Below are 25,150 nucleotides of genomic sequence, written 5' to 3' on the forward strand. Positions count from 1 at the left end.
CTTAGTAGTTGGTGGAGAAACCCTTGTTGGTAAGCACAGAGGTCAGACGTTTCTTGTAGTTGGTGACCGGGTCTGCACACATCTCAGGAGGGATTTTGGTCCGCTCTTCTGTAAAGATCTTCTCTAAATCCTTAAGGTTTCTTGGCTGTCGCTTGACAACTTGAAGTTTCAGCTCCCTCCATAAAATTTCCTATGGGATTAAGGTCTGGAGATGGGCTAGGCCACTCCATGACCTTAATGTTCTTCTTCTTGAGCCACTCCTTTGTTGCCTTGGTGGTATGTTATGGGTCATTGTCATGCTGGAAGACCCATCCATGACCCATCTTCAGTGTTCTGGCTGAGGGAAGAAGGTTCTCATCCAAGATTTTACAATACATGGCCCCGTCTATTGGCCCCTCAATGCGGCAAAGTCGGCCTGTATCTTTAGCAGAGAAACAGCCCCAAAGCATCATGTTTCCACCACCGTGCTTGACCATAGGGGGGCGTTCTTAGGGTCAGCCATAGTCAGCATTTTTTATTCCTCCAAACATGGTGAGTTGAGTTAATGTCAAAGAGCTCAATTTTGGTCTCATCTGACCACAGCACTTTCTCCCAATCCTTATCCGAATCATTTAGATCTTCATCAGCAAACTTCATACGGGCCTGTACATGTGCCTTCTTGAGGAGGGAGGCCTTGCAGGCGCTTCAGGATTTCAATCCATGGCGGCGTATTGTGTTACCAATGGTTGGTTTGGTGACTGTGGTCCCAACTGCCTTGAGTCCATTCACAAGCTCCTCCTGTGTAGTTCTCGGCAGATCCCTCACTTTTCTCATGAATACCCCATGAGGCAAAATCTTGCATGGAGCTCCAGACTGAGCGCAATGATTGATGGTTATCTTGTATTTCTTCCATAGGCGAATAATCGATCCAACAGTTGTCTCCTTCTCACTAAGCTTCTTGCTGAAGGTCTTGTAGCCCATTCCAGTCTTGTGCAGGTCTACAGTCTTGTCCCCGACGTCCTTTGATAGCTCTTTGATAGCTCTTTGGTCTTGTCCATGACGGTGAGGTTTGAATGGAAGAAAGTAATTCTATGGACGGGTGTCTTTTATACACATAATGAGTCTTTGGAGCACCTTCTTAAATTGACAGGACTAATCTCTGTACCACATGAGCACCTACCGTAGCCTGTCTTTGGGAGCCAGAATTGTTGTTGGTTGGTAGGCGATCAAATCCTTATTTTACTCACTGAACTGCAACTCCATTTATAACATTTGTATCATGTTTTTTTTCTGGTTGATATTCTGTCTCTATCATGTAACCTCTTGAGATCCGCGCTATAGCCGAATGACGGCTACAGCGCGGACCTCCTTTGCTGGGACAACGTCTATTGACGTCGTCCCGTGCATGAGCGGCCTGCGCGCCCCCTGTGATCGGCGAGTCAATGAGACTCGCCTGATCACCGATCCGAGCAAGGGGTCGATCCCGACCCCTTACCACGTGATCAGCTGTCAGCTGATCATGTGACAAAACAGAGCCGGTAAACGGCTATTTTTCCTCCTCGCGCTGACAGCGCAAGGAGAGAAAATTAAAAAGCCGATCACCGGCGGCCGTGATCGGGACATCAATCCCGATCACGGCCAGTGTATCAGTGCCCACCTGCCCCCTGCCAGTAACCCCCAGAGAATTAAAAAAGTGCCACCCAGCAGTGCCACCCATCAGTGCCCATAATGCCACCCAGCAGTGCCATACATCAGTGCCCACAGTGCCATATCTCAGTACCCACAGTGCCACCTATCAGTGCCCACAGTGCCACCTATTAGTGCCCACAGTGCCACCTATCAGTGCCCACAATCTGCCTCAACAACATTTCTGCACCTCAGTGCCACATATCCGTGCCCATCAGTGTCATCTACCAGTGCCCATCAGTGCCGCCCATCAGTGCCCAGCAGTGCCACCTATCAGAACCACCTATCAGTGCCACCTATCAGTGCCCATCAGTCCCATCTATCAGTGGTACCTATCAGTGCCCCTTAGTGCCACCCATCCGTGCCACCCATCCGTGCCACTTATCAGTGCCAATCAGTGCCGCCTTATCTGTGCCCATCAGTACTGCCTTATCTGTGCCTATTAGTGTCGCCTTAACTGTACCTATCAGTGCCCACCAGTGCCGCCTATCAGTGCCCACCAGTGCCACCTATCAGTGCCCACCAGTGCCGCCCATCAGTGCCCATCAGTGCCGCCTCATCAGCGCATTTCAATGAAGGAGAAAAATGACCTGTTTGCAAAATTTTATAACAAACTATTAAACATGATTTTTTTTTTTTTTTGCATATTTTTTTGTTTGTTTAGCAAAAAATAAAACTCCCAGCTTTGATTAAATACCACCAAAATAAAAGCTCTATTTGTGGAAAAAAAAATGATAAAAATTTCATTTGGGTACAGTGTTGTATGTCCGCGCAATTGTCATTCAAAGTGCATCAGCGCTGAAAGCTGAAAAATTGGAGGGGGGTTTAAGTGCCCAGTAAGCAAGTGGTTAAAATACACCCATGATAAAAAATTATAGACCCTTCATTTCTTTGTAAGGGGTCAAATAATTATTTTCCCCCCCACTGTATCATAGAATTATATTCTAAAACAAATGCTTACATTCCCTTTTGGAAAGCAGGACAGGCGCCAGTATTGCTTCTGGTTAGGGGCAGTTAAAAAGCACCTTTACTGGTGGCTATGGGCCTCACCTACTGATCATCAGGAATATCCCCAGGGTGAAGGTCCAGCAAAAAAACCCCAGATGGAGACCATCTTTGCCCACTTACCTGCATGTCTCAAAGCCGAAGCTCCAAGCTTTCTGTATGTTGGTCCTGCTGGCGAGTTGTAACCCAAGAATCTCGCATGCAGTCTCCGCCATTGTGTAGTTAAGCTTCTTCTCTACTAGAACTACTCCAGCTATTCGGCATTTTAACGGTAGCAGGTCTGCAAAGTACAAACAAGGGTGAGAAGAGGGAATTTGCAGTATTTATTCAAGCTCCAACCAAACAGACAAAAACACAGTAAAAATACCCCAATATAAAATGTTTTGACTCAGTTAAAGCTGTTGCAAACCCTTACAATCAACTTTGACCTACAGCAGGGGTGCCCAACCTTTTGAAGAGAGAAGGCCACTTAAGCGACATGGTAACCGGACGCGGGCCACAACGAGTGGAGCGGGCATTTGACAGGTCCTTGTCCACTCCCCATATGCAGAATGGGCACAGTCCGCTCTACTCTATGGGCCGATCAGACGGATGGGGACGGATTTCCTTCTGTTTTTTTTTTTTTGGGGGGGGGATTGGATTGAAGGTAGGTGGGTGTAAATGAACATTACATCTGCTGCTCCATAGAGGTGAATGGAGGGTCCGAAAGGGGTGGCACTGATCATGTGAAGGGTGCCCAAGGCTGCTTTCACATTGATTTGCTGCGGTTTACCAGCACCGCGGGTGCAGCGTAGTGCAACTGTGGCTTTCCTGTGGGTTAGCTGCACTTTGCCATAGAATCCCATTATATCCTGCAGGTATGATGCATTTTCTGAAAGCGCACCAAAACCTGCAGATAACAGAAGCCTATGGCTCGGTGCAGGTCACCCGCAGGTGCACTGGGCTGCACCTGTAGATCAGTTTAAAAGTAGCCCAGTAACCACTGCAGACAGATATGCCCATAAAAATACTGTGATTTTAGTAATAAAATTACTTTTAATAACAGTCTTTCATTCAGGTATTTCCAGCTGTTGCTGTCCCAGGCAGATGCATTTGGTCACACCATCACTCATCACTCCACCTGTGATAGGTGCTATAAAGGAAGCATCAGCTTACTGTATGTGGCTCTGCTCTGTAGCCGCTTGCTTCCTCTACCGCCAGCTTCATTCAAAACACTGATGCTCTGGGATGGCGGGTCGGCAAGCCACGATTTGGGCTTGCCAAATCACCATCCCAGAACATGGGGTCGCGGGCCACATCAGAGGGCTCTGCGGGCCACTGGTTGGGCACCCCTGACCTACAGGTAAGCCTAGATTAAGGCTTACCTGTAGGTCCAAGAAATATCTCCTAAACCTATACGGTTTAGGAGATATTTACTCGAAGACAGCGGCGCGCAGGCGCACTGGGCAGGCCGCAGATCGCGCCGATATGCCGCGAGTGTCGGCTCCCGCGTGCATGCGCGGGAGTGACGTCATCACGGCTCTGGCGAATCACAGCGCTAGAGCCGCGGGACCCGGAAGTCGCTCCGGGATACATGACCGTGGCGAAGAGAAAGATGGAGGACCGCTTCGGGGGCTTCGTTCTCAGGTAAGTTACTCATAATGAGCTAGTATGCTATGCATACTAGCTCATTATGCCTTTGCCTTACAGGGTGCGTTTTTTTAAAAAACATTTTTGCCTTTACTTCCTCTTTAAGCCACTTTTGGGGTTCACACACCCTCGTTACATTACCTAGATAGAAGTGCATTGCCGTTTTTTATACGACAGTAAAGGTAGTAGTGTCACCTCTTCATCCCCAGGCTATGCTCCTCTATGCTCTCCCTCTCCTGTAGACTGACAACACAGAGCTCAGCATTTTGAGCCCTGACTGGCTGACAGGGCTGGTCTGAGTAGGCTGTAGAGGTGGCCACCTTGGGGGCTTCAGCAGAAGGGGGTGCAAATAAGGCAGGACCTGCAATCTGTACTGCTGGAGGTCTTCATAGCTTAAGGGAGGCATACGCCAGCCCTTTTACAATGCTTGTCCCACAACTGCTGATTAACACTGCTCATCCTCCCTCTTCCAATATGATTATGTAGCGGCCATAACCTGTTGCAGGGTGGTCTTGACGTTACGGGCTTACCAGTTACCTTCTCTTGGCCTGCTCTTCCACTTCTAGGGGTTCCCAGGGTTGATACCCAATGACTTGAACACTGACACAGATGAAGTCCTTTTTCAAAGGTTTTATTTTGCAGCAAGAACTCTCAATTAACAGAGTCTCTTAAAGCGGAGGTCCACCCTAAAATGGACCTTCCGCTCATCGGAACCCTCCCCCCCTCCGGCACCACAATTGGCACCTTTCAGGGGGGAGGGGGGTGCAGTTATCTGGATAATCCAGGTAACTGCACCCACTTCCGGGATAGCTCTCTGCGGAAAGGGGCGTAGATAACGCCCCTTTCTGCAAGTGCCCGCCCCCTTCCGCAAGTGCCCCGCTGCCTGCTGGGAAACACACAGATCCCAGAGGCAGCGGGGACCGTCCTTATTGCGCAGCGCGACTCGCGCATGCGCAGTAGGGAACCGGGAAATGAAGCCGAAAGGCTCCATTTCCTGATTCCCATACCCAAGATGGCGGCGGCAGCACCCGAGAGACGATCTAGAGATCGGCTTCGGGTGCCGACATCGCGGGCGCGCTGGACAGGTAAGTGTCACTATTTTAAAAGTCAGCAGCTGCAGTATTTGTAGCTGCTGGCTTTTAAATAAAAAAAAAAAAAACGCGGAGTCCCGGCGGACTCCCGCTTTAAGGAACAGAGGGCACGGGTGAAGAACTCAGGCACCTTGAACTGAAGGTCTAGTAAAGTCTCTATTTCCACCCAGAGAGTAGCCACTCGCAGCTGGGTACTTCAAGGCTGAACAGATCTCTAGCCAGAGATCATGGCAGTCAGCACATTGACTCAAACTTGAACAATCAACTAAGGGTGAACAGGAACCTTTTTCCTCCGTACCTGGAACGTTTCCGATCTCCTCAATGGTACTGAAAAAGTATGAATTTGGCAATGTCCTTCCCAACTCAGTAGCCAGGCACTTCCCAGGATGCCACTTGGCAGCCCTCCTGCGAAGAGTCCTCCCCCGGTCACTTCCACGAGCTGCGGTGTCCCTCCAAGCCGAGAGCGCACCCGGACACCTTGAATCCTCAGTTACTGCGCCTTGGACCAGCAGGTTCCGAGACTCGGGAACGGACGGATCCCTACCCCAGACCAAGCAGGTCTATCAGGGGCCACTGACAGGAACATGTTGCGGGGTGTCGAACACCCCGTGACTGGGACCCCTCACGGAGCTACCCCGGTCCTGGAACCAGACCAGACCATGCGGGTCTCACGAACAACTCCGGAACCCCGAACACGTGACCCACACCCCCTTAAGTACCCCCTCCCAGACTCCTCAGCGGGCCCTGGCACTCCCACTGATTGGCTCTGAGAAGGCCGATACCTAAACATTCAACCAGACCTGGTTCTAACCTGTCATGTGCACCTCACTGTTCACATCACCAGGCAGAACTTCCAAACACAGCCTGGCCAGACTGATGTTAAGGTCTAACCTACATAATCAACCCTCAGAACCTTTACTGTTCTGAGGCCAAAAACTAAATTGACATGCGTGTGACATTTGATCCCAAATGTCATCCGCTACAATTAAAAGAGAAAAATTGGACTATATAGGCCAAACACGGAGTATATTGTAAAATTGTAAAATTATACAATTTTATTGTACACCATATCTAAAAAAAATCATACAACATGTATGCATATTTGACAATATGTGAGTATAGCCTCAGGTTCAAATAAATTGAAAATAGAGTACAAGTACTCTACGGCTAGCGTGAGCGGCTGCCCTGGCACTTTTATACCTGGATGACGTCGCTCTGACGAAACGCGTAGGGCGTGGCCTAGGACGTGCACCTTACACCGCTATTCAAGCAGTAACGCCGGCGCAACTAATTTCACAGCGATTTGTCTTTTTGGATTATGTGAGTAACCTGATTTTAATAAACAAGTACGTTTATACAACAGTATTGCACTATGGCTGTACTTCTATTTCCCTTTATGCATAAACGCTAAACGGACCATTCACGGAAGGAAGAGTGCAAAATATCTCCACAGCACAGCGGAGGCAGAGCCCTGCGAGAGCTGCACAGTGGCTCATACTGTGACTGCTTGGTTAACCCATTAAGGGTTTGATGTCTGGTGAGCGCATATATATATTTCTTCTCTAACACAGAGTGGCGCACCGGAGAGGAATCCAACCCTTTACACCAGTCACCTTGCTTTACCTTCCTTACCAGAAAAAAGTTTTATGCGTTTTTATAACAACTAGAAGATGCGACTTTGAACAAATATTTTTAGTTGGACATTATAAAAAATATTTTTTTGGTGTTCTTATTTGATATTTTTTCACAATGCTTTTCTGATTGTCACTTTTGGAGTATAATTATTGGCTCACACATGTGAGCAAAAGCACTTTTTTACTCAAGCACCCATATTTTCAGCCGTGTTAGTTTAACCGTATTTTTCACTACACCTGTGCATGTTTGTGTTGTAAGATAAGACACACATTTCATTCACATTTTTTCGTCTCACGCAATTTGTTTAATACCACGCATATAGTGGAGTTTGGGAAATTCTACATTAGGTTTCGTTTGATTTTGCAGAGTATCAGCATTTATATTTATAGTACACTAATAAGGTTTTAGCGCCATAGCTTAATTTTCTTTTTCAGATTTCCAGCCTATTCCCACTTAGAGGGATAGGTTTCAAGCACAGGCAGCTTTAACCCCTCACAGTTCACTTTATTTTAGTTACTTTAATTATTTCAAACTTGTCTAGTGAACAGGTAAATTTGTCCATAGCGCAATCTTATTTTTCTCATTGTCATGTATAGAATTATGCTTCCCTTCTCTCCTTCCCGCTGGCAGCTGCAAGCACACATTAGGATCCTTCAAAATTGAGAGCGGGAGATGGGTCCAGGAATTATGTCATATTTACTAGCCGCTTCCATTCCAGAATAAACACAATGAGTGATCGGTACTGATCACTTACTGTGTTCATTCATAACTGAAGCATCGGCTGTATGGGGCAGGCTGCTGTCATCTTGCTGCAAAATGGCGGCACAAGAGCAGAGCACGGAGAGTAGAGCAAGGGGTTGTCCATGAACACAACACTGTGTTAGTGATTTTAAATGTCATTTTTGATAGGGTGAAGTTCACCTCGGCTCAAAAGTAATAGTCGACAAATATTTAGACAATCAAAAGTATGGGCAGAGGTCAGCTCCAAACAAGTTAAAAGTAATACGGTACCACCATCTCTGAAGTTTGTAGAGCAAATTGGTTTGCTCTACAAACGCATGCGCAGTAGGGAACCCACTGTGAAGCTGCAAGGCTTCACTGCCGGTTTCCCTTAGTGGAGACGGAGCCGGGAAAGCAGCCGACTGGAAAAAAAAATGGCTGAGATGAAGACACCGCTGGATTTGTGGACAGCTAAGTGTCCTAATATTAAAAGTCAGCCGCTACAGCATTTGTAGCTGCTGACCTTTATATTTTTTTTCCGAAGGAGCCCGGAGCTCCGCTGGAAATGACCATAGTAGACTAAGCTACTTCAGTGATCTCCACTTGCTTCCGGGTCCCCCGTGCCAAGCATTTTCTCAATGGACAACGCGGAGATCATGACCTCACTACCCCGCAACTCTGCCTTGTCCAATCAGAGAATACTTTGCATTCATTGAGGAGATGCAAAGCAATCTCTAAATGGCGCCTGTGCCAAGGGGCCGACCCTCCTGTGTTCAGAATGTAGCAGGGCAGCCACTCAAGGTCAAGCTATGAGTAAGCACTGATTGCGGTGCGAAACGCGCCAGTTTTTTCCTGTACCCTGTTATTCCTTTTGCTGTGGATTTTTTTACTTTGTTTTGATGTGACCAATGTTGTTTCAATTAAAAGTGGGATTTCAAGTCTTTTTCCAGTGTGCGGCTATCCAGAGTTTTGTCCTGCTTGTTTGCTCACTCAGGGCAGGACCCGGAAGCCAGTGGAGATCACTGGAGTAGTAAGGTCCACTACATTGATTTTCAGCTTACAGAGGGGTCACACCGGTATGATATATACATAGTTATTGGTCCAAGCTAATCCAATGTAACTATGTAAAAATGCCATACCCTGAATTCTTTAACAAAGATTAAGAATTGAATGTGCCGTGCATACAGTGATTCTCAACCAGGGTTCCTCCAAAGGTTGCTAGGGGTTCCTTCAGCATTGGGCAATTTCTGGCTCTCAGATAAGTTCCCACTGAAACCATTGATCTTTTTAGCTATCTGTAGGGGGGTAACTCTTCCCAATGACCGCAAGTGTAAGGACCATTCCTCCCACTGACCATCACACTAATGTATCATGAGTTATAGATTTATAATTTTTAGCAGGGGTTCCTAAAGACCGGAGAACTATTTCAAGGGTTCCTCTGTGTTGAAAAGGTTGAGAAAGGCTGCGTGCATAGGAAAGTAGTATATTTTAGTATCCTTGGTTTGAAGAGCTAGATGAATACATTTCAAGATACCATATAAACATGTCTAGGGAAGCATTTTCAGGACCAGGGACAGCTGTCCAAGTACAGAGGACCCTAAATTGTAGTGCACGGCGTGCTATTGGCTGGCAGCCATCAGCTCTGTGGCTCCTTAGCGGCTCTTCGCTACAGCATTACCCCACATTTCAGCCTCCCTGCATTGCACTGGTGCCCGGAGATACGGTGGTACAGCCCAAAGACCTCCACGGTCAGAATGGAGAGATTTCTGGTCCCTCTTCAGCCACCGGCCTCAACTCCGGACCCGGCCAAGGTGGAGCCGGCATCAGACAGGACGACGGAGCCCGGACCGCCGGCGGGGAGAGGTGAGCGATCCGGACTCTGTAATGACATGCCACCGTTCTCTTCGCCTAACGATCTTTCCCCCTGCTTCCCCGGCTCACTAACTTTGACACCGCTGGGCAGCCCAGAGGGAGAACACCACGGGTCTGTACAGTGGGGACCGCGTGGCTCCCTGGCCTCCCAGCATTCCTCATCATGCACACAACGCTACCTCCTATACAGCAGCAGCAGCAAGTCACACTGACCCCACAGGGATTACTCTCACAAGAATCCTTGCGCTGTAATAAGCAAGCAATAGGGGCACTTTTGCAAACGTTACCCACCAAAGACGATTTGGACTCAGTGGCATCCAGAATCGAGGGGGCATTGCGCGGAGAGATAGCGGGGATGCGGCAGGAGATGACAGACCTGACCGCCCGAGTCTCCACACTTGAAACAAACACCTCAACCCTCCGTCAAGAGGTCTCTGACCTACAAAATACTAAAGAAGAGGTAACAGAACAAATTGCACAGTTTTACCTCAAAATAGACAAATAGACGACCTGGAAAATTGCAACCGCAGGCGTAATATAAGAATACGCGGTTTACCAAAAGCGACCCGACAGATTGACCTAAAGGCAACCGTAACGGCCATATTTAACAACTGCCTGGAACGCCCACCAGAGACACCAGTGTCAATTGACAGGGTTCATAGAACATTGGGTCCTGGGGGTCCCACTGCAGACAGACCCAGGGACGACCTTTGTCATTTACACAATTACACTATCAAAGAGGACATCCAGCGGTGATCCCTCCTCACAGAAGGTCACAGGCTCCTTAGGATAAGGACTCAGGAGTCCCTGGAGTAGCACTGGTATACCTATGACATCCAACCCCTTTAAGATAAGTAACAGCACAAGACAGTGGTGCACACTTTCCCCACTCCTGTTCATAATCTCCCTAGAACCCTTACAACACCATATTAGGCTTAACCCGGATATAAGAGGAATTGAAACGAACACATACCACCATAAAATTGCCGCGTATGCAGACGACCTGCTATTTTACATCTCAAACCCACATACCTCACTCCCAATCCTATTGTTGGCAATACGCCAATATGGGGTACTCTCAGATTTTAAAATTAACCTCCAAAAATCAGAGGCACTGAACGTCTCTCTAACTCTTAGCTCCCGGGCTTCCCTTAGCGAAAACTTTCCCTTCCGGTGGTCGCCTCAAGCCATCAGGTACTTAGGTACAAAAATCACCTCTGACTTGCACCTTATCTACCGACTCAATTTTCAACCTCTCCTGGATACTTTCTCCTCGGACCTTGACAGATGGAAGGGCCTGGCGGTCTCCTGGTTTGGGAGGTGCAATGTATTAAAGATGAACGTCATGCCAAGATTGCTCTACCTCTTACAATCTCTACCAGTAAGATTCCGCAGAACTTCTTCCATAAGCTGCGCACAGTCTTTATTAAATATGTCTGACATGGCAAACCCTCGTGACTCAAAAGTTTGCTATTACAACGATCAAAACTCAGAGGAGGGACCGGTCTCCCTGACCCTGCCTTGTATTGCACAGCAGTCCACATGAACAGGGTAGTGGACTGGTGCAGGCATGAATCACACAATCTATGGGTCAGTCTAGAACAAGAATCAGTACCGCTTCCTCTTGGAGGCTTACCATGGAGCGGAACTAGGTCTTCCAGATTCTCCCATCCATTAATCGAGCCCACTCTACAAGAGCATCACAGATACTTTAGAATAGCAGAGACGCAGTTTTCCCTCCCCGCTGACACCTATAATTGGACACCCAGACTTTTTGACGGGTCTATCTGACAAGTCCTTCCGGTGTTGTGCCATATAGTGTCCGGCCATCATATAGCGTCCGCCCCGTACTGCGCATGCGCAGTAAGGAGCAGACGAAGCTTCGGAAAATCTCCGAAGTTGAACGGTGCCTGCGCCGTGAGTGGAGGTGGTGGCCCCACCATCCAAGCGGACATAGGGTTGTGAATATTAGAGGGCCCCTCGTGGGCGAGCTTAGCTCGCCATGCTTCGGGCTCGGCCTTGCTGCGCTCGGCTCTTTTTTATTCCCACTTGGATAGTGGGGATGGAACCTGGACTCACGGCGCAGGCGCCGTTCATCCTCTGCAATTTTCGGAATCTGTGTTGCTGTGTACTGCTCATGCGCAGTACACAGCGGACACTATCAGATGGGGGACCTTATATGACAAGACTGCGGCTCCACCCGGAGCAGGCATTGGTCAGTGCCTCCTCCTTTTGCGGTCCTTCGGAATGGAGTGACCCTTCAAACATATATCCTAGCTTTACTTCTTCTGGTTTGGGAACATGGAAGATCTTACAACTTTCGCACTTTCACAGATCCCTTTCCAGATATTGAGTGTTTTTCCGCAGACAACTTGCACCCTTTGAAGATTTATGCCTGAGAGAGGAAACAATACAGAAATCCCTCTCTTATTCTTACAATATCTTGCTGACTCATACGTCCCTACATGATCCCCCGTACCTGAGGAAATGGGAAAGAGATCTTAATACGGCGTTCACAGAAGATCAAGAAAATCGAATCCTCTTTTTTGCACATAAGTCCTCTATATGTAGCAGATATCAAGAAATCACCTACAAAGTACTGACCCATTGGTACAGGACCCCCTTGGTGCTAGCATCCATTTTCCCAGGACATAGCCCCTTATGTTGGAGATGTGGCACACAGAATGGCACATTGCTTCACATCTTCTGGGAGTGCACAGTTTTGACCCCCTTTTGGAGACAGGCATTAGGAATCATTCACAAACTAACTGATGTTGATCTTCAAGACAACCCAGCGGCAATACTACTGAATGTAACTCCAATGTCCAGTAAGCGCTATTGTAAATCACTATTGAAGCACCTCCTGAATTCAGCCAGGGCGTGTATTCCCAGTATGTGGAAGCAGCGGTCACCTCTGACAGTGATGCAGTGGTTTGCTAGGGTATGCGACATCCAGCGGATGGAGCGCATCACGGCTGCTTTGGGGGAAAGGGAGGAAGAACATAACGCACGTTGGACACATTGGGATCTGTTTCGATTTTTAGATGAATACAGGTCCTACATTTAACCAGGTCGCCCTTTGGCAGATTGCGGCTGGGGGTTGTCGGCCTCGCCAGGGCTTCATCCACACCCTTTCCTCTTATTTCCTTGCTCTTGCCCCTTTTTATCGCTATCCCCTCCTATTTTCAGTGACGCCAATAGTGTCATAGGAGTGAGCCCTATATGTTAAAGAAAAAGATGACGCTTAGCCCTTGTACACACGGTCGGACATTCCAACGTAAAATGTCCAATCGGACCGTGTTGTCGGATAATCCGACCGCATGTGGGCTTCATCTGACTTTTTCGGTCGGAAAGTCCGACCAACAAAGTTTGAGAACTGGATATAAAAATTTTCTGACAACATGATCCGATCGGACTTTGTCCGATCGTTTGTAGAGAATTCCGATCGGACAAAATGCCACGCATGCTCAGATCAAATTCCTAGACTAAAGCTTTTGGCTACTAGCCTGAACGTAATCCCGTCGTAACTAAATAACGTCATCACATTACGAACGATCGGATTTTCCCAACAACTTTGTCCGACCGTGTGTATGCAACACCAGTTTCGGACAAAATCCGATGGACAAAAGCCGACGGATTTTGTTGTCGGAATGTCCGACCGTGTGTGCGGGGGCTTAGATGCAGCTCATTCAAATATTCTACCTGGTTATCTGACCAATAGGGATAAACTAGTCTTGTTCCCTGGAGGGTCTCCCTCCACTCAGATGGTCATATTAAAATAAGCAACACAGGTCTATTGGTGCTATGTTCAGTCTATGTTGATATTTCCTGCCGGGCGGAAGGTTACTCTTGCTGTCCTGGTTGATCTGCTAGATAAATCAGGTTGAACTCTACCAGTACGTTATGTCAGATCGTTGATTACTATTAGCCCTTGTACACACAGTCGGAGATTTCCGACGGAATGTGTCCTATCGGACCGTTTTGTCGGATAATCCGACTGTGTGTGGTCTGCATCGGACTGTTTTCCAACTTGTCCGTAAAATTTTCCGACAAAATGCTCCTATCGGACATACTCCAATCATGTGTAGCCTACTCCGACGGACAAAGTGCCACGCATGCTCAGATCAAATTCCTAGACCAAAGCTATTGCCTACTAGCCTGACCGTAGTCCTGTCGTAACCAAATAACATCATCACGTTATGTACAATCGGATTTTCCAAGAACTTTGTCCGACCGTGTGTATGCAACAGTTTCGGACAAAATCCGTCGGACAAAATCCAACGGATTTGGTTGTCAGAATGTCCGACCGTGTGTGCAAGGGCTTACAGCATTATAAATAGACTAAATACAGTTACAGATGATTGTTATGTCGTTTTTCTGGCATACTTGTGTATTCAGCATTCCTTAAATAAAGATTTAAAAAAAAAAACAAAAAAAAAAAAAACAGGAAACACACCAAAGACAGGCAGGCTCCTGCAGGTCATTAAAGAGGAAGTAAACCCTGATGGGTTTACTTCCTCTTTTTTTCCCTGCAAAGGTAAAGCATAATGGACTACTATGCATCGCATAGTAGCTCATTATGTGTCACTTACCTGACACAGGAGCCAGCGAAGTCGCCGCTGATCCCTGTAGTCCGCCACATCCATCTTGCTGGTGGCGTCTCGCAGCTCCGACCAATGACAGCGGCGAAGCCGCGATTACGTCACTCCCGCGCATGCGCACGGGAGTCGCGTCTCGCAGCTCCGCCTCTGCCATTCGGCGAAGCCGCGATGACGTCACTCCCGCGCATGCGCACGGGAGTCGACAAATTAGGCAAATCCATTCTTGGATTTGCCGCATTTAGTGCGCCTGCGCGCCGCTGTCTACGGCGCATGCGCCGTAGACAGCGGTGCCCATTTTCGGGCAAATATCTCCTAAACCATATAGGTTTAGGAGATATTGCTTGGACCTACAGGTAAGCCTTAATCTAGGCTTACCTGTAGGTCAAAGTGGTTTGAAGGGGTTTACTTCCTCTTTAAGGGGCTCAGAAAATATTTACTCTGACAAAAACTGCAGAGTCAGTGATGGGCCTGGATCTGTCAGAGGCAACAAAGGTTTTAGCCTTAGGCAAGAAAATTTCAGGCAGGTATTGCACTAGTATATGTATATGTATACTATGGGGTTGATTTAACCACTTCAGCCCCGGAAGATTTAGCTGCTGAATGACCGGGCCACTTTTTTGTGATTCGGCACTGCGTTGCTTAACCACTTAAGCCCCGGACCAATTTGCAGCCAAAGGACCAGGCCCCTTTTTTGCGATTCGGCACTGCGTCGCTTTAACTGACAATTGCGTGGACGTGCGACGTGGCTCTCAAACAAAATTGCCATCCTTTTTTCCCACAAATAGAGCTTTCTTTTGGTGGTATTTGATCACCTCTGCGGTTTTTATTTTTTGCTCTATAAACAAAAATAGAGCGACAATTTTGAAAAAAAAATTCATTATTTTTTACTTTTTGCTATAATAAATATCCCAAAGAAATATATAAAAAAAAATTTTTTCCCTCAGTTTAGGCCAATACGTATTCTTCTACATATTTTTGGTAAAAAAAAAAAAATCGCAATTATCAATTATTGATTGCTTTGCGCAAAAGTTATAGCGTTTAAAAAATAGGGGATAGTTTTATAGCATTTTTATTAATATATTTTTTTTTTACTAGTAATGGCGGTGATCAGCGTTTTTTATTATGACTGCTACATTATGGCGGACACAGACATTTTTGACACATTTTTGGGACCATTGTCATTTATACAGCAATCAGTGCTATTTAAATGCACTGATTCCTGTGTAAAGGACACTGGCAGTGAAGGAGTTAACCACTAGGCGGGCGGGGAGGGGTTATGTGTGACGTGTGTGTTTTTTTTACTGTTGGGGGCGTAGCTTGGCATGTGATGTCACTTTAATATTGATTGGACCCTGGGCAAAAATTTTCTTGGGTTCCCCCCCCCCCCCATGCAATTTCACTCTCCACCTGCTCTGAGACATACAATAAATAGCAGCTAGAATTAGAATCAGTTTACTGTATCAGACAAGGCAGCAATTGGTTACAGCATATCTTTACTGTTTAATGACTGGTTGCTAGAGGTTACAGCACACATTATGGCTCACTGTTTAGTTGCTAGAGGTTACAGCAAATGATTTCTGCTTATTAATTGGTTACTAGATATTACTGTACAGTAATACTGTTCACTGATTGGTTGCTAGAGGTTACAGCACATCATCTCCTCACTGCAGGGGAGCATGATACACATATGAATGCCACCTTTAGTTACATATCAATGCTGCCGGCCACAGCTATTTACTTAATAATGCGGCCGCTATTTACATACAAATGCTGATTATTTACAAGTAAACACAGGGTCTGCAGGTGAGTCATCTGTACACAATAATAGGGCAGAGCTGAGTAGTATTAGTACCAGCACTTCACACCGAGATATCGGGACACAGCACGGGACTAAAACTTCAAGGGACAAGGGAATTTAAACCAGGATAGTTGGCAAGTATGAGGCAGCTGCTTTGGGCCCCACAACAATGACAATGCCCAGGGCAGCTGCCCCTTTCGCCCTGCCTTAAAGACAGCCCTGGTCTTTCCCTATAACAGGGAACAAACGATCGGTGACAGCCACACTAGGAAGCACGGGGAGAGGTTTGTTTACACAGACATCTCCTCATTCTTCAGCTCTGTGACCTGATTGCGGGACACCAGCGGCGATCGGGTCCGCGGGTCCCGCGGCCATGGAGCTCAGGACCAGGTCGCAAGCCTGCCGCAGGCGGCGTGCACGCAACCCACGACTGGGCACTTACAGAGCAACGTTTTTTTCTTTTAAACTTACCTCCACTGTGCAGCTCGTTTTGCACAGAGTGGCCCTGAACCTGGTCTTCTGGGGTCCCTCAGCGGCAGCCACTCACTGTATCACTCGGCCCCGCCCCCCCGGCGCGCCGCATCACTGGATGTGATTGACAGCAGCGCGAGCCAATGGATGCTCTGCTTTCAATCCATCCACTGTAACCAATCAACGGCCAGGCTGAGTGGCGAAGAGGATGTCGGGGGCGAGTGAGGGACTTTCGAGGGGTCAGGTAAGTAAAACAGGGGGGTGGGCTGGGGGGGCCGGTATTGTTAGATGCTTTTTCAACCCCTTTAAACTGACAATTGCGCGGTCGTGCGGCGCTGCACCCAAAAAAAATTGACATCCTTTTTTTCACAACAAATAAAGCTTTCTTTTGGTGGTATTTGATAAGCTCTGTGGTTTTTAATTTTTTTGTGCTTTAACCACTTGCCGACCGCCGCACGACGATATACGTCGGCAGAATGGCACGGGCAGGCATATGGGCGTATATATAAGTCCCTGCCTGCCCGCAGGTGGGGGGCCCGATCGGGCCCCCCCCGGTGCCTGCGGCGGTCGGCATTCCTTCGAGAGCGATCCGGGATGAGGGGGCGGCCATTCATTCATGGCCACCCCCTCGCGATCGCTCTCGACATCACTTCCTGTCCTGTAATGTAAACACAGGAGAGGAAGTGATGTATTCTCTCCTCCGTGTCGGTATTTTTCGTTCCGGCACCGAGGAGAGAGGTTCGGTGAGTTGCACCAACACACCACACATACAGTAGAACATGCCAGGCACACTCACACCCCCCCTTTACCCCCCGATCATCCCCCAATTACCCCTGCCCCCCAGTCACAGTGACACCAATTGCTTTTTTTTTTTTTTGCATTGGTGTCATTTGTGACTGTAATAACTGTTAGGGCAGTTAGGGTTAGCCCCCTTTAGTTCTAAGGTACCCCCCTAACCCCCCCAATAAAGGTTTAACCCCGTGATCACCCCCCGTCGCCAGTGTCACTAAGGCTGGGTTCACATTGCAGCGGTTTGAGAACGGATGTGATTTGCACCGCACTGCAGTGCAAATCACATCCGATCTCTGTGCGATTCGAGTTCAGCCATACAGATAGTATGGCTGAATTCGTGTCGCACCCGCCGCACCCGCCGCAAACTCGCACGGGACCCTTTTTTTGGTCCGCAGCAGAATCGGATCGCATGGGTGTTCACACCATGCGATCCGAGTTTGCAGATCGCACTGCGATATGCGAACTGATCTGGGGGTGTCATTAACATTTCACTGACACTCCCAGCAGTTCGCATAGGGCAGTGTGAACTGCCGCCGGGAGGCATGCGATGCGGGAACCCGCCGCGGATTCGTGGCGTTTCCGCATCGCTCCAGTGTGAACCCAGCCTAATAAGCGATAGTTTTTCTGATCGCTGTATTAGTGTCACAGGTGACGCTAGTTAGGCAGGTAGGTATTTAGGTTCGCCGCAACTTTTTATAGCGCCAGGGACCCCCATATACTACCGCATAAAGCCCCCTGATTGCCCCCTAGTTAACCCTTTCACCAGTGATCACCATATAACTGTTACAGGTGACGCTGGTTGGTTAGTTATTTTTTTATAGTTTCAGGGCACCCGCCATTTATTACCTAATAAAGGTTTAACCCCCTGATCACCCGGCGGGTGTCATTTGTGACTGTAATAACTGTTAGGGCAGTTAGGGTTAGCCCCCTTTAGTTCTAAGGTACCCCCCTAACCCCCCCAATAAAGGTTTAACCCCGTGATCACCCCCCGTCGCCAGTGTCACTAAGGCTGGGTTCACATTGCAGCGGTTTATGAGAACGGATGTGATTCGCACCGCACTGCAGTGCAAATCACATCCGATCTCTGTGCGATTCGAGTTCAGCCATACAGATAGTATGGCTGAATTCGTGTCGCACCCGCCGCACCCGCCGCAAACTCGCACGGGACCCTTTTTTTGGTCCGCAGCAGAATCGGATCGCATGGGTGTTCACACCATGCGATCCGAGTTTGCAGATCGCACTGCGATATGCGAACTGATCTGGGGGTGTCATTAACATTTCACTGACACTCCCAGCAGTTCGCATAGGGCAGTGTGAACTGCCGCCGGGAGGCATGTGATGCGGGAACCCGCCGCGCATTCGTGGCGTTCCCGCATCGCTCCAGTGTGAACCCAGCCTAATAAGCGATCGTTTTTCTGATCACTGTATTAGTGTCACAGGTGACGCTAGTTAGGCAGGTAGGTATTTAGGTTCGCCGCAGCTTTTTATAGCGCCAGGGACCCCCATATACTACCGCATAAAGCCCCCTGATTGCCCCCTAGTTAACCCTTTCACCAGTGATCACCATATAACTGTTACAGGTGACGCTGGTTGGTTAGTTATTTTTTTATAGTTTCAGGGCACCCGCCATTTATTACCTAGTCTCACTAGTGTACCCCTAAATTTAGGGGTGTCTACTTTCCAAAATGGGGTCATTTGGGGGGGGGTTTGTGCCATCTTGGCATTTTATGGCCTTCAAAACTGTAACGCCCTTAGAAAGCCTGAAGGCGGTGCTTGGTTTTCGGGGCCCCGTACGCGGCTAGGCTCCCAAAAAGTCCCACATATGTGGTATCCCCGTACTCAGGAGAAGCAGCAGAATTTATTTTGGGGTGTCATTTCACATATGCCCATGGCATGCGTGAGCAATATATCATTTAGTGACAACTTTGTGAAAAAAAAAAAAAAAAAAAGTTTGTAATTTTCCCGCAACTTGTGGCAAAATATAAAATATTTCATGGACTCAACATGCCTCTCAGCAAATAGCTTGGGGTGTCTACTTTCTAAAATGGGGTCATTTGTGGGGGTTTTGTGCCATCTTGGCATTTTATGGCCTTCAAAACTGTAATAGGTAGTGAGGAGTGAAGTCAAATATTTACGCCCTTAGAAAACCTGAAGGCGGTTCTTGGCTTTCGGGGCCCCGTACGCGGCTAGGCTCCCAAAAAATCCCACACGTGTGGTATCCCCGTACTCAGGAGAAGCAGCAGAATTTATTTTGGGGTGTCATTTCACATATGCCCATGGCATGCGTGAGCAATATATCATTTAGTGACAACTTTGTGAAAAAAAAAAAAAAAAAAAGTTTGTAATTTTCCCGCAACTTGTGGCAAAATATAAAATATTTCATGGACTCAACATGCCTCTCAGCAAATAGCTTGGGGTGTCTACTTTCTAAAATGGGGTCATTTGTGGGGGTTTTGTGCCATCTTGGCATTTTATGGCCTTCAAAACTGTAATAGGTAGTGAGGAGTGAAGTCAAATATTTACGCCCTTAGAAAACCTGAAGGCGGTTCTTGGCTTTCGGGGCCCCGTACGCGGCTAGGCTCCCAAAAAATCCCACACGTGTGGTATCCCCGTACTCAGGAGAAGCAGCAGAATTTATTTTGGGGTGTCACATATGCCCATAGCATGTGTGAGCAATATATCATTTAGTGACAACTTTGTATAAAAAAAAAAATATATATATTTTTTTGTCATTATTCAATCGCTTGAGGCAAAAAAATAAAATATTCGATGGGCTCAACATGCCTCTTATCAATTTCCTTAGGGGGTCTACTTTCCAAAATGGGGTCATTTGGGGGGGTTTTGTACTGCCCTGCCATTTTAGCACCTCAAGAACTGAGATAGGCAGTCGTAAACTAAAAGCTGCGTAAATTCCAGAAAACGTACCTTAGTTTGTAGATGTGACAACTTTTGCGCAAACCAATAAATATACAGTTATTGACTTTTTTTTTACCAAAGACATGTGGCTGAATACATTTTGGCCTAAATGTATGACTAAAATTGAATTTATTGGATTTTTCTAATAACAAAAAGTAGAAAATATCATTTTTTTTCAAAATTTGCGGTCTTTTTCCATTTATATCGCAAAAAATAAAAATCGCAGAGGCAATCAAATACAATCAAAAGAAAGCTCTATTTGTGGGAAGAAAAGGACGCAAATTTTGTTTGGGTACAACATTGCATGACCGCGCAATTACCAGTTAAAGCAGCGCAGTGCCAAATTGTAAAAAGACCTCTGGTCATTTACCAGCAAAATGGTCCGGTCTGAAAGTGGTTAAACAAAAATAGAGCAACAATTTTGAAAAAAAAACACAATATTTTGTACTTTTTGCTATAATAAATAAAAAATATTTATAAAAAACAAAAAAAAAAACAAATTTTCTCTCAGTTTAGGCCAATACTTATTTTTGCACATATTTTTGGTAAAAAAAAAAAAAAAAATCGCAATAAGCATATATTGATTGGTTTGCGCAAAACTTATAGTGTCTACAAAATGCGAGGTTTATAGCATTTTTATTATTATTATTTTTTTTTTTTTACTAGTAATGGCGGCAATCTGCGATTTTTATCGGCACTATGACATTATGGCGGACACATCCGACACTTTTGACATATTTTTGGGGCCATTGGCATTTATACAGTGATCAGAGCTACAAAAATGCACGGATTACTGTAAAAATGTCACTGGCAGGGAAGGGGTTAACACTAGGGGGCGATCAAGGGGTTAACTGTGTTCCCTGTGTGTGTTCTAACTGTAGCGGGAGGGGACTGACCTACAGGAAATGACAGATCATGATTCCTAGCTATTAGGAACTCACGATCTGTCACTCCTCACGGAACAGAACAGGGATTTGTGTGTTTACACACGTCCCTGTTCTGCCTCTCGTGCCTGCGACTGTCGGCCATGAGCATCAGCACCCCCCGCAGTGCAGCCTCCAGAGGCACACGCCTGCTATCCTGATCCCGTGAGCCGACATATAGCTATGACGGCTCGCGGGAAGCTGATTGGAAGCTGATTGGATTCTATATAAAGCTGCACCAGATTTTGCACTTTCCAGTTTTATTAACCGATTGCCGACCAGCTGCTGTCTTCCTACTGCGGCAGGTCGGCAATCGGTTAATAAAACTGGAAAGTGCAAAATCTGGTGCAGCTGTATATAGAATCCAATCAGCTTCCAGTTTTTTTTTGCTTCTTTTTAAACTAAGGATTGAACAAACTCTCTTCCACACCCATAGGTTAATTCTAGTAATGTGGAAGTCTCCGGATCCCCCTACACACAAGTCATGGGTGCGCTCTGACATTTTACTCCTAGAAAACCATATTTTTACACAATGTGGTTGCCCCGGCAAATTTGAAGAGTTGTGGGGTCTGTGGTTGGACACCCCTGGTCTCAGCCCATGGGAACTTGTATATCAGAGATTGTTTCTGTGCCCAAATAGAACATAAAGGTCTTAGGTCTACTTCCATTAGATGTCTCCTTGTGACTGCACTTTTGGTGGGACGGAGTCATGGTTGTATTGTGCCGGTATATCCTTTAATATATTTGTGAAGGCACGGACGCCTATGTTTGAAAATGTCTTTGTAATTACTGCCTTTGGCTATATAGGCGGATGCAACCTTTATTTTACTGCATTGTTTTGGATTGCTAGTCCAAAAAAGAGATTGCTCAAACTGAAGTTAGAAGCTGATCGGCTACCATGCACAGCTGCACCAGATTTTTCACTCTCCAGTTTTAGTAAATCAATCTCTGTATGTATCATACAAGGTGTTACATGTCTAATCATAAAGCCTAGCAGTAACAGGAAAAGCACATGTCATGGAAATGTGCGTGTGGTCCGTACACACCAACATGGAAACACTAAATTCTTTTAGGCGGACTTCACATATGAGGCTGACAGCAGGGGTCCGGTACGTGCTGGTTCACCGTTTCAGGTCCGATTTCAGCCTGAGTTTTGGGTTGAAGTCGGACCTGAAATGGACCAAAAATACGCAAAACGCACTGGACCTGCTGCGGAGATATGTGAACCAGTTCCATAGAGAGCCGGTCAAAATCTCCTGCTATTGTGAATTTGATGCTGGGATCCCACATCCAATTCGCAATGGTGTGAACCCAGTCTTAGCAGAGCTTCTAAAGTATTAAAACATGAAGTCTGATCACGTGAAACATTCTCAAATGTGTGATTTAAAGGGAATAACTCTCCGAGTTGTATAATTTGACATGGCAACCTTTCATTCCAAAATGATTGCTGGGCAATATATAATTTCCATTCTAATATAGAAGACGATACTAATATGGAAGATGATATTTCAGCCTACAAAAAACACAAAGAATTAAAGCCTTGAAAAGTAACCTGACCCTCCAACATGACCGCCAACTGGACATGATCATAATACAATTCTATTACATTCTATACATAGAACACTATACCCCCAACATGACCCACCACTGGACATGACTATAATACAATTCTATTACACGCTATACTAGAACACTATACCCCAAACATGACCCACCACTGGACATGACTATAATACAATTCTATTACATTCTATACATAGAACACTACACCTCCAACTTGGCCAACCACTGGACATGATCATAATACAATTCTATTACACGCTATACTAGAACACTACACCCCCAACATGACCCACCACTGGACATGATCATAATACAATTCTATTACACGCTATACATAAAACACTACACCCCAAACATGAACCACCGGACACGGCTATAACACAATTCTATTACACTCTATACGTAGAACACTACACCCCAAACATGACCCACCACCGGACATGACCATAATACAATTCTATTACACGCTATACTAGAACACTACACCCCCAAAATGACCCACCACTGGACATGATCATAATACAATTCTATTACACTCTATACATAAAACACTACACCCCAAACATGAACCACGGGACATGACTATAACACAATTCTATTACACTCTATACGTAGAACACTACACCCCAAACATGACCCACCACCGGACATGACCATAATACAATTCTATTACACGCTATACTAGAACACTACACCTCCAACATGACCCACCAATGGGCATGATCATCATAAAATTCTATTACACTCTATACCTAGAACACTACACCCCAAACATGAACCACCGGACATGACCATAATACAATTCTATTACACTCTATACTAGAACACTATACCCCCAACATGACCGACCACTGAACATGATCATAAAACAATTCTATTGCACTCTATACTAGAACACTACACCTCCAACATGACCCACTCCTCGACATGATCATTATACAATTCTATTACACTCTATACATAGAACACTACACCTCCAAGATGACCCACCACTGGACATGACCATAATACAATTCTATTATACTCTATACTAGAACACTACACCTCCAACATGACCCACCACTGGACATGATCATCATACAATTCTATTACACTCTATACATAGAAAACTACACCTCCAACATGACCCACCACTGGACATGACCATAATACAATTTTATTATACTCTATACATAGAACACCACACCCCCAACATGACCCACCACTGGACATGATCATCATACAATTCTATTATACTCTATACTAGAACACTACACCTCCAACATGACCGACCACTGAACATGATCATCATACAATTCTATTATACTCTATACTAGAACACTACATCCCCCAACATGACCGACCACTGGACATGATCATCATACAATTCTATTACACTCTATACATAGAAAACTACACCACAAACATGACCCACCACCGGACACGATAATGCAAATCTATTATACTTTATACTTAGAACACAACAACTTCAACATGACCCTCCACTGGACTTCATCAACAATTTCAATAACAGCAATTTTACATTTTCTAAAATTTCTGATAGTCCGGTCAGATATTCCATTCTTGGTAAAGAATATGTAGCTTTTGCTGTTTTTCCTTTAAACCACACATGGAGGGCTAAACATCCATTTAATTTCTATTCCCCCAATTTTTGGTTGAGAATTTCAGATTTTATAAAAGATATCCATGACATCTTCTTACATAACTCATGAAGTTCCAGTTTCCAGTAGCTGGTATTTTGTTAAACAACATTATTTTTCCATCTTCAAGGTTTATTAGTAGAAAACCATCTTTCTTTGGCTGTGAGTAGAACGTGGGGCCACTCTTCATTTCCAAAATATATGAACAAATATGAAGTTACATATTACATACCTTTTATATCTATAGAACTGAAGTTTAGGTTTATCCTCAGGAAGAGTGAGAAGAGTACGAACGTAAAACCAAGGTGAGAATCCATGTTTGGTTTATAGTTTTCAGCTGGCTGATCCTGTAATCCTCTCTGGTGGGTGGATATACTATGTGTGAACGTCTGTCATTCCACACTTCAACAATGAAACCTGGGAAGAAGGGCATCGATTCATAAAGTCTCCGTGTTCCTCATACTTACAGGGTAACAATGGGTGGAAACCAGTGACGTAAAAAATCCCATGTTCTGTTTGGTGGGTAGCTGTCTGGAAAACGGAGATAATAATGAAAGAACCAAAAGAAAGAAGAGGAAACTGAAAAAGCAGAAAACAGGAGAACTTTTAAACAAGAATTGGAGCTGCTTTTTTCACTGAAAGTATACACGGAGATTCGAGTACTGAGAGTAGAAAAACAAGTAGAAAAACTACTTGTATAAGGAAAATGCATGAATTTTTGGGGGATTTTTAAAGATGCTAATATATAATATAGACAATTGTATTAAAATCCATTATTTATTTGCAAACATGATTAAAAAAGTATATAAAAAAAAAATATATATACATA

At 45.8% G+C, this 25,150-nt stretch overlaps 1 protein-coding gene across 2 annotated transcripts in view; it reads right to left on the minus strand.

Annotated features, from left to right (window-relative positions):
* Window positions 1-24,757, minus strand: part of LYVE1 (lymphatic vessel endothelial hyaluronan receptor 1) — a 42,619-nt gene extending 17,862 nt beyond the window's left edge. The window contains exons 1-2 of one of the 2 annotated variants that reach the window (XM_077453553.1): window positions 24,554-24,757; window positions 2,794-2,950 (exon numbers count right to left, since the gene is read on the minus strand). In XM_077453553.1, coding sequence (XP_077309679.1) covers window positions 2,794-2,950; window positions 24,554-24,638 — 242 coding nt within the window. In that variant the 5' untranslated portion in view covers window positions 24,639-24,757. The remainder of the gene's footprint in view (window positions 1-2,793; window positions 2,951-24,553) is intronic. The other variant, XM_077453554.1, reaches the window with a different exon arrangement.
* Between the last annotated feature and the right edge of the window lie 393 nt (window positions 24,758-25,150).

This window comes from Lithobates pipiens, unplaced genomic scaffold, assembly GCF_037356315.1.
Source record: "Lithobates pipiens isolate NorthernLeopardFrog02 unplaced genomic scaffold, aLitPip1_a1.2 Scaffold_24, whole genome shotgun sequence".
NCBI classification, from domain to species: domain Eukaryota; kingdom Metazoa; phylum Chordata; class Amphibia; order Anura; family Ranidae; genus Lithobates; species Lithobates pipiens.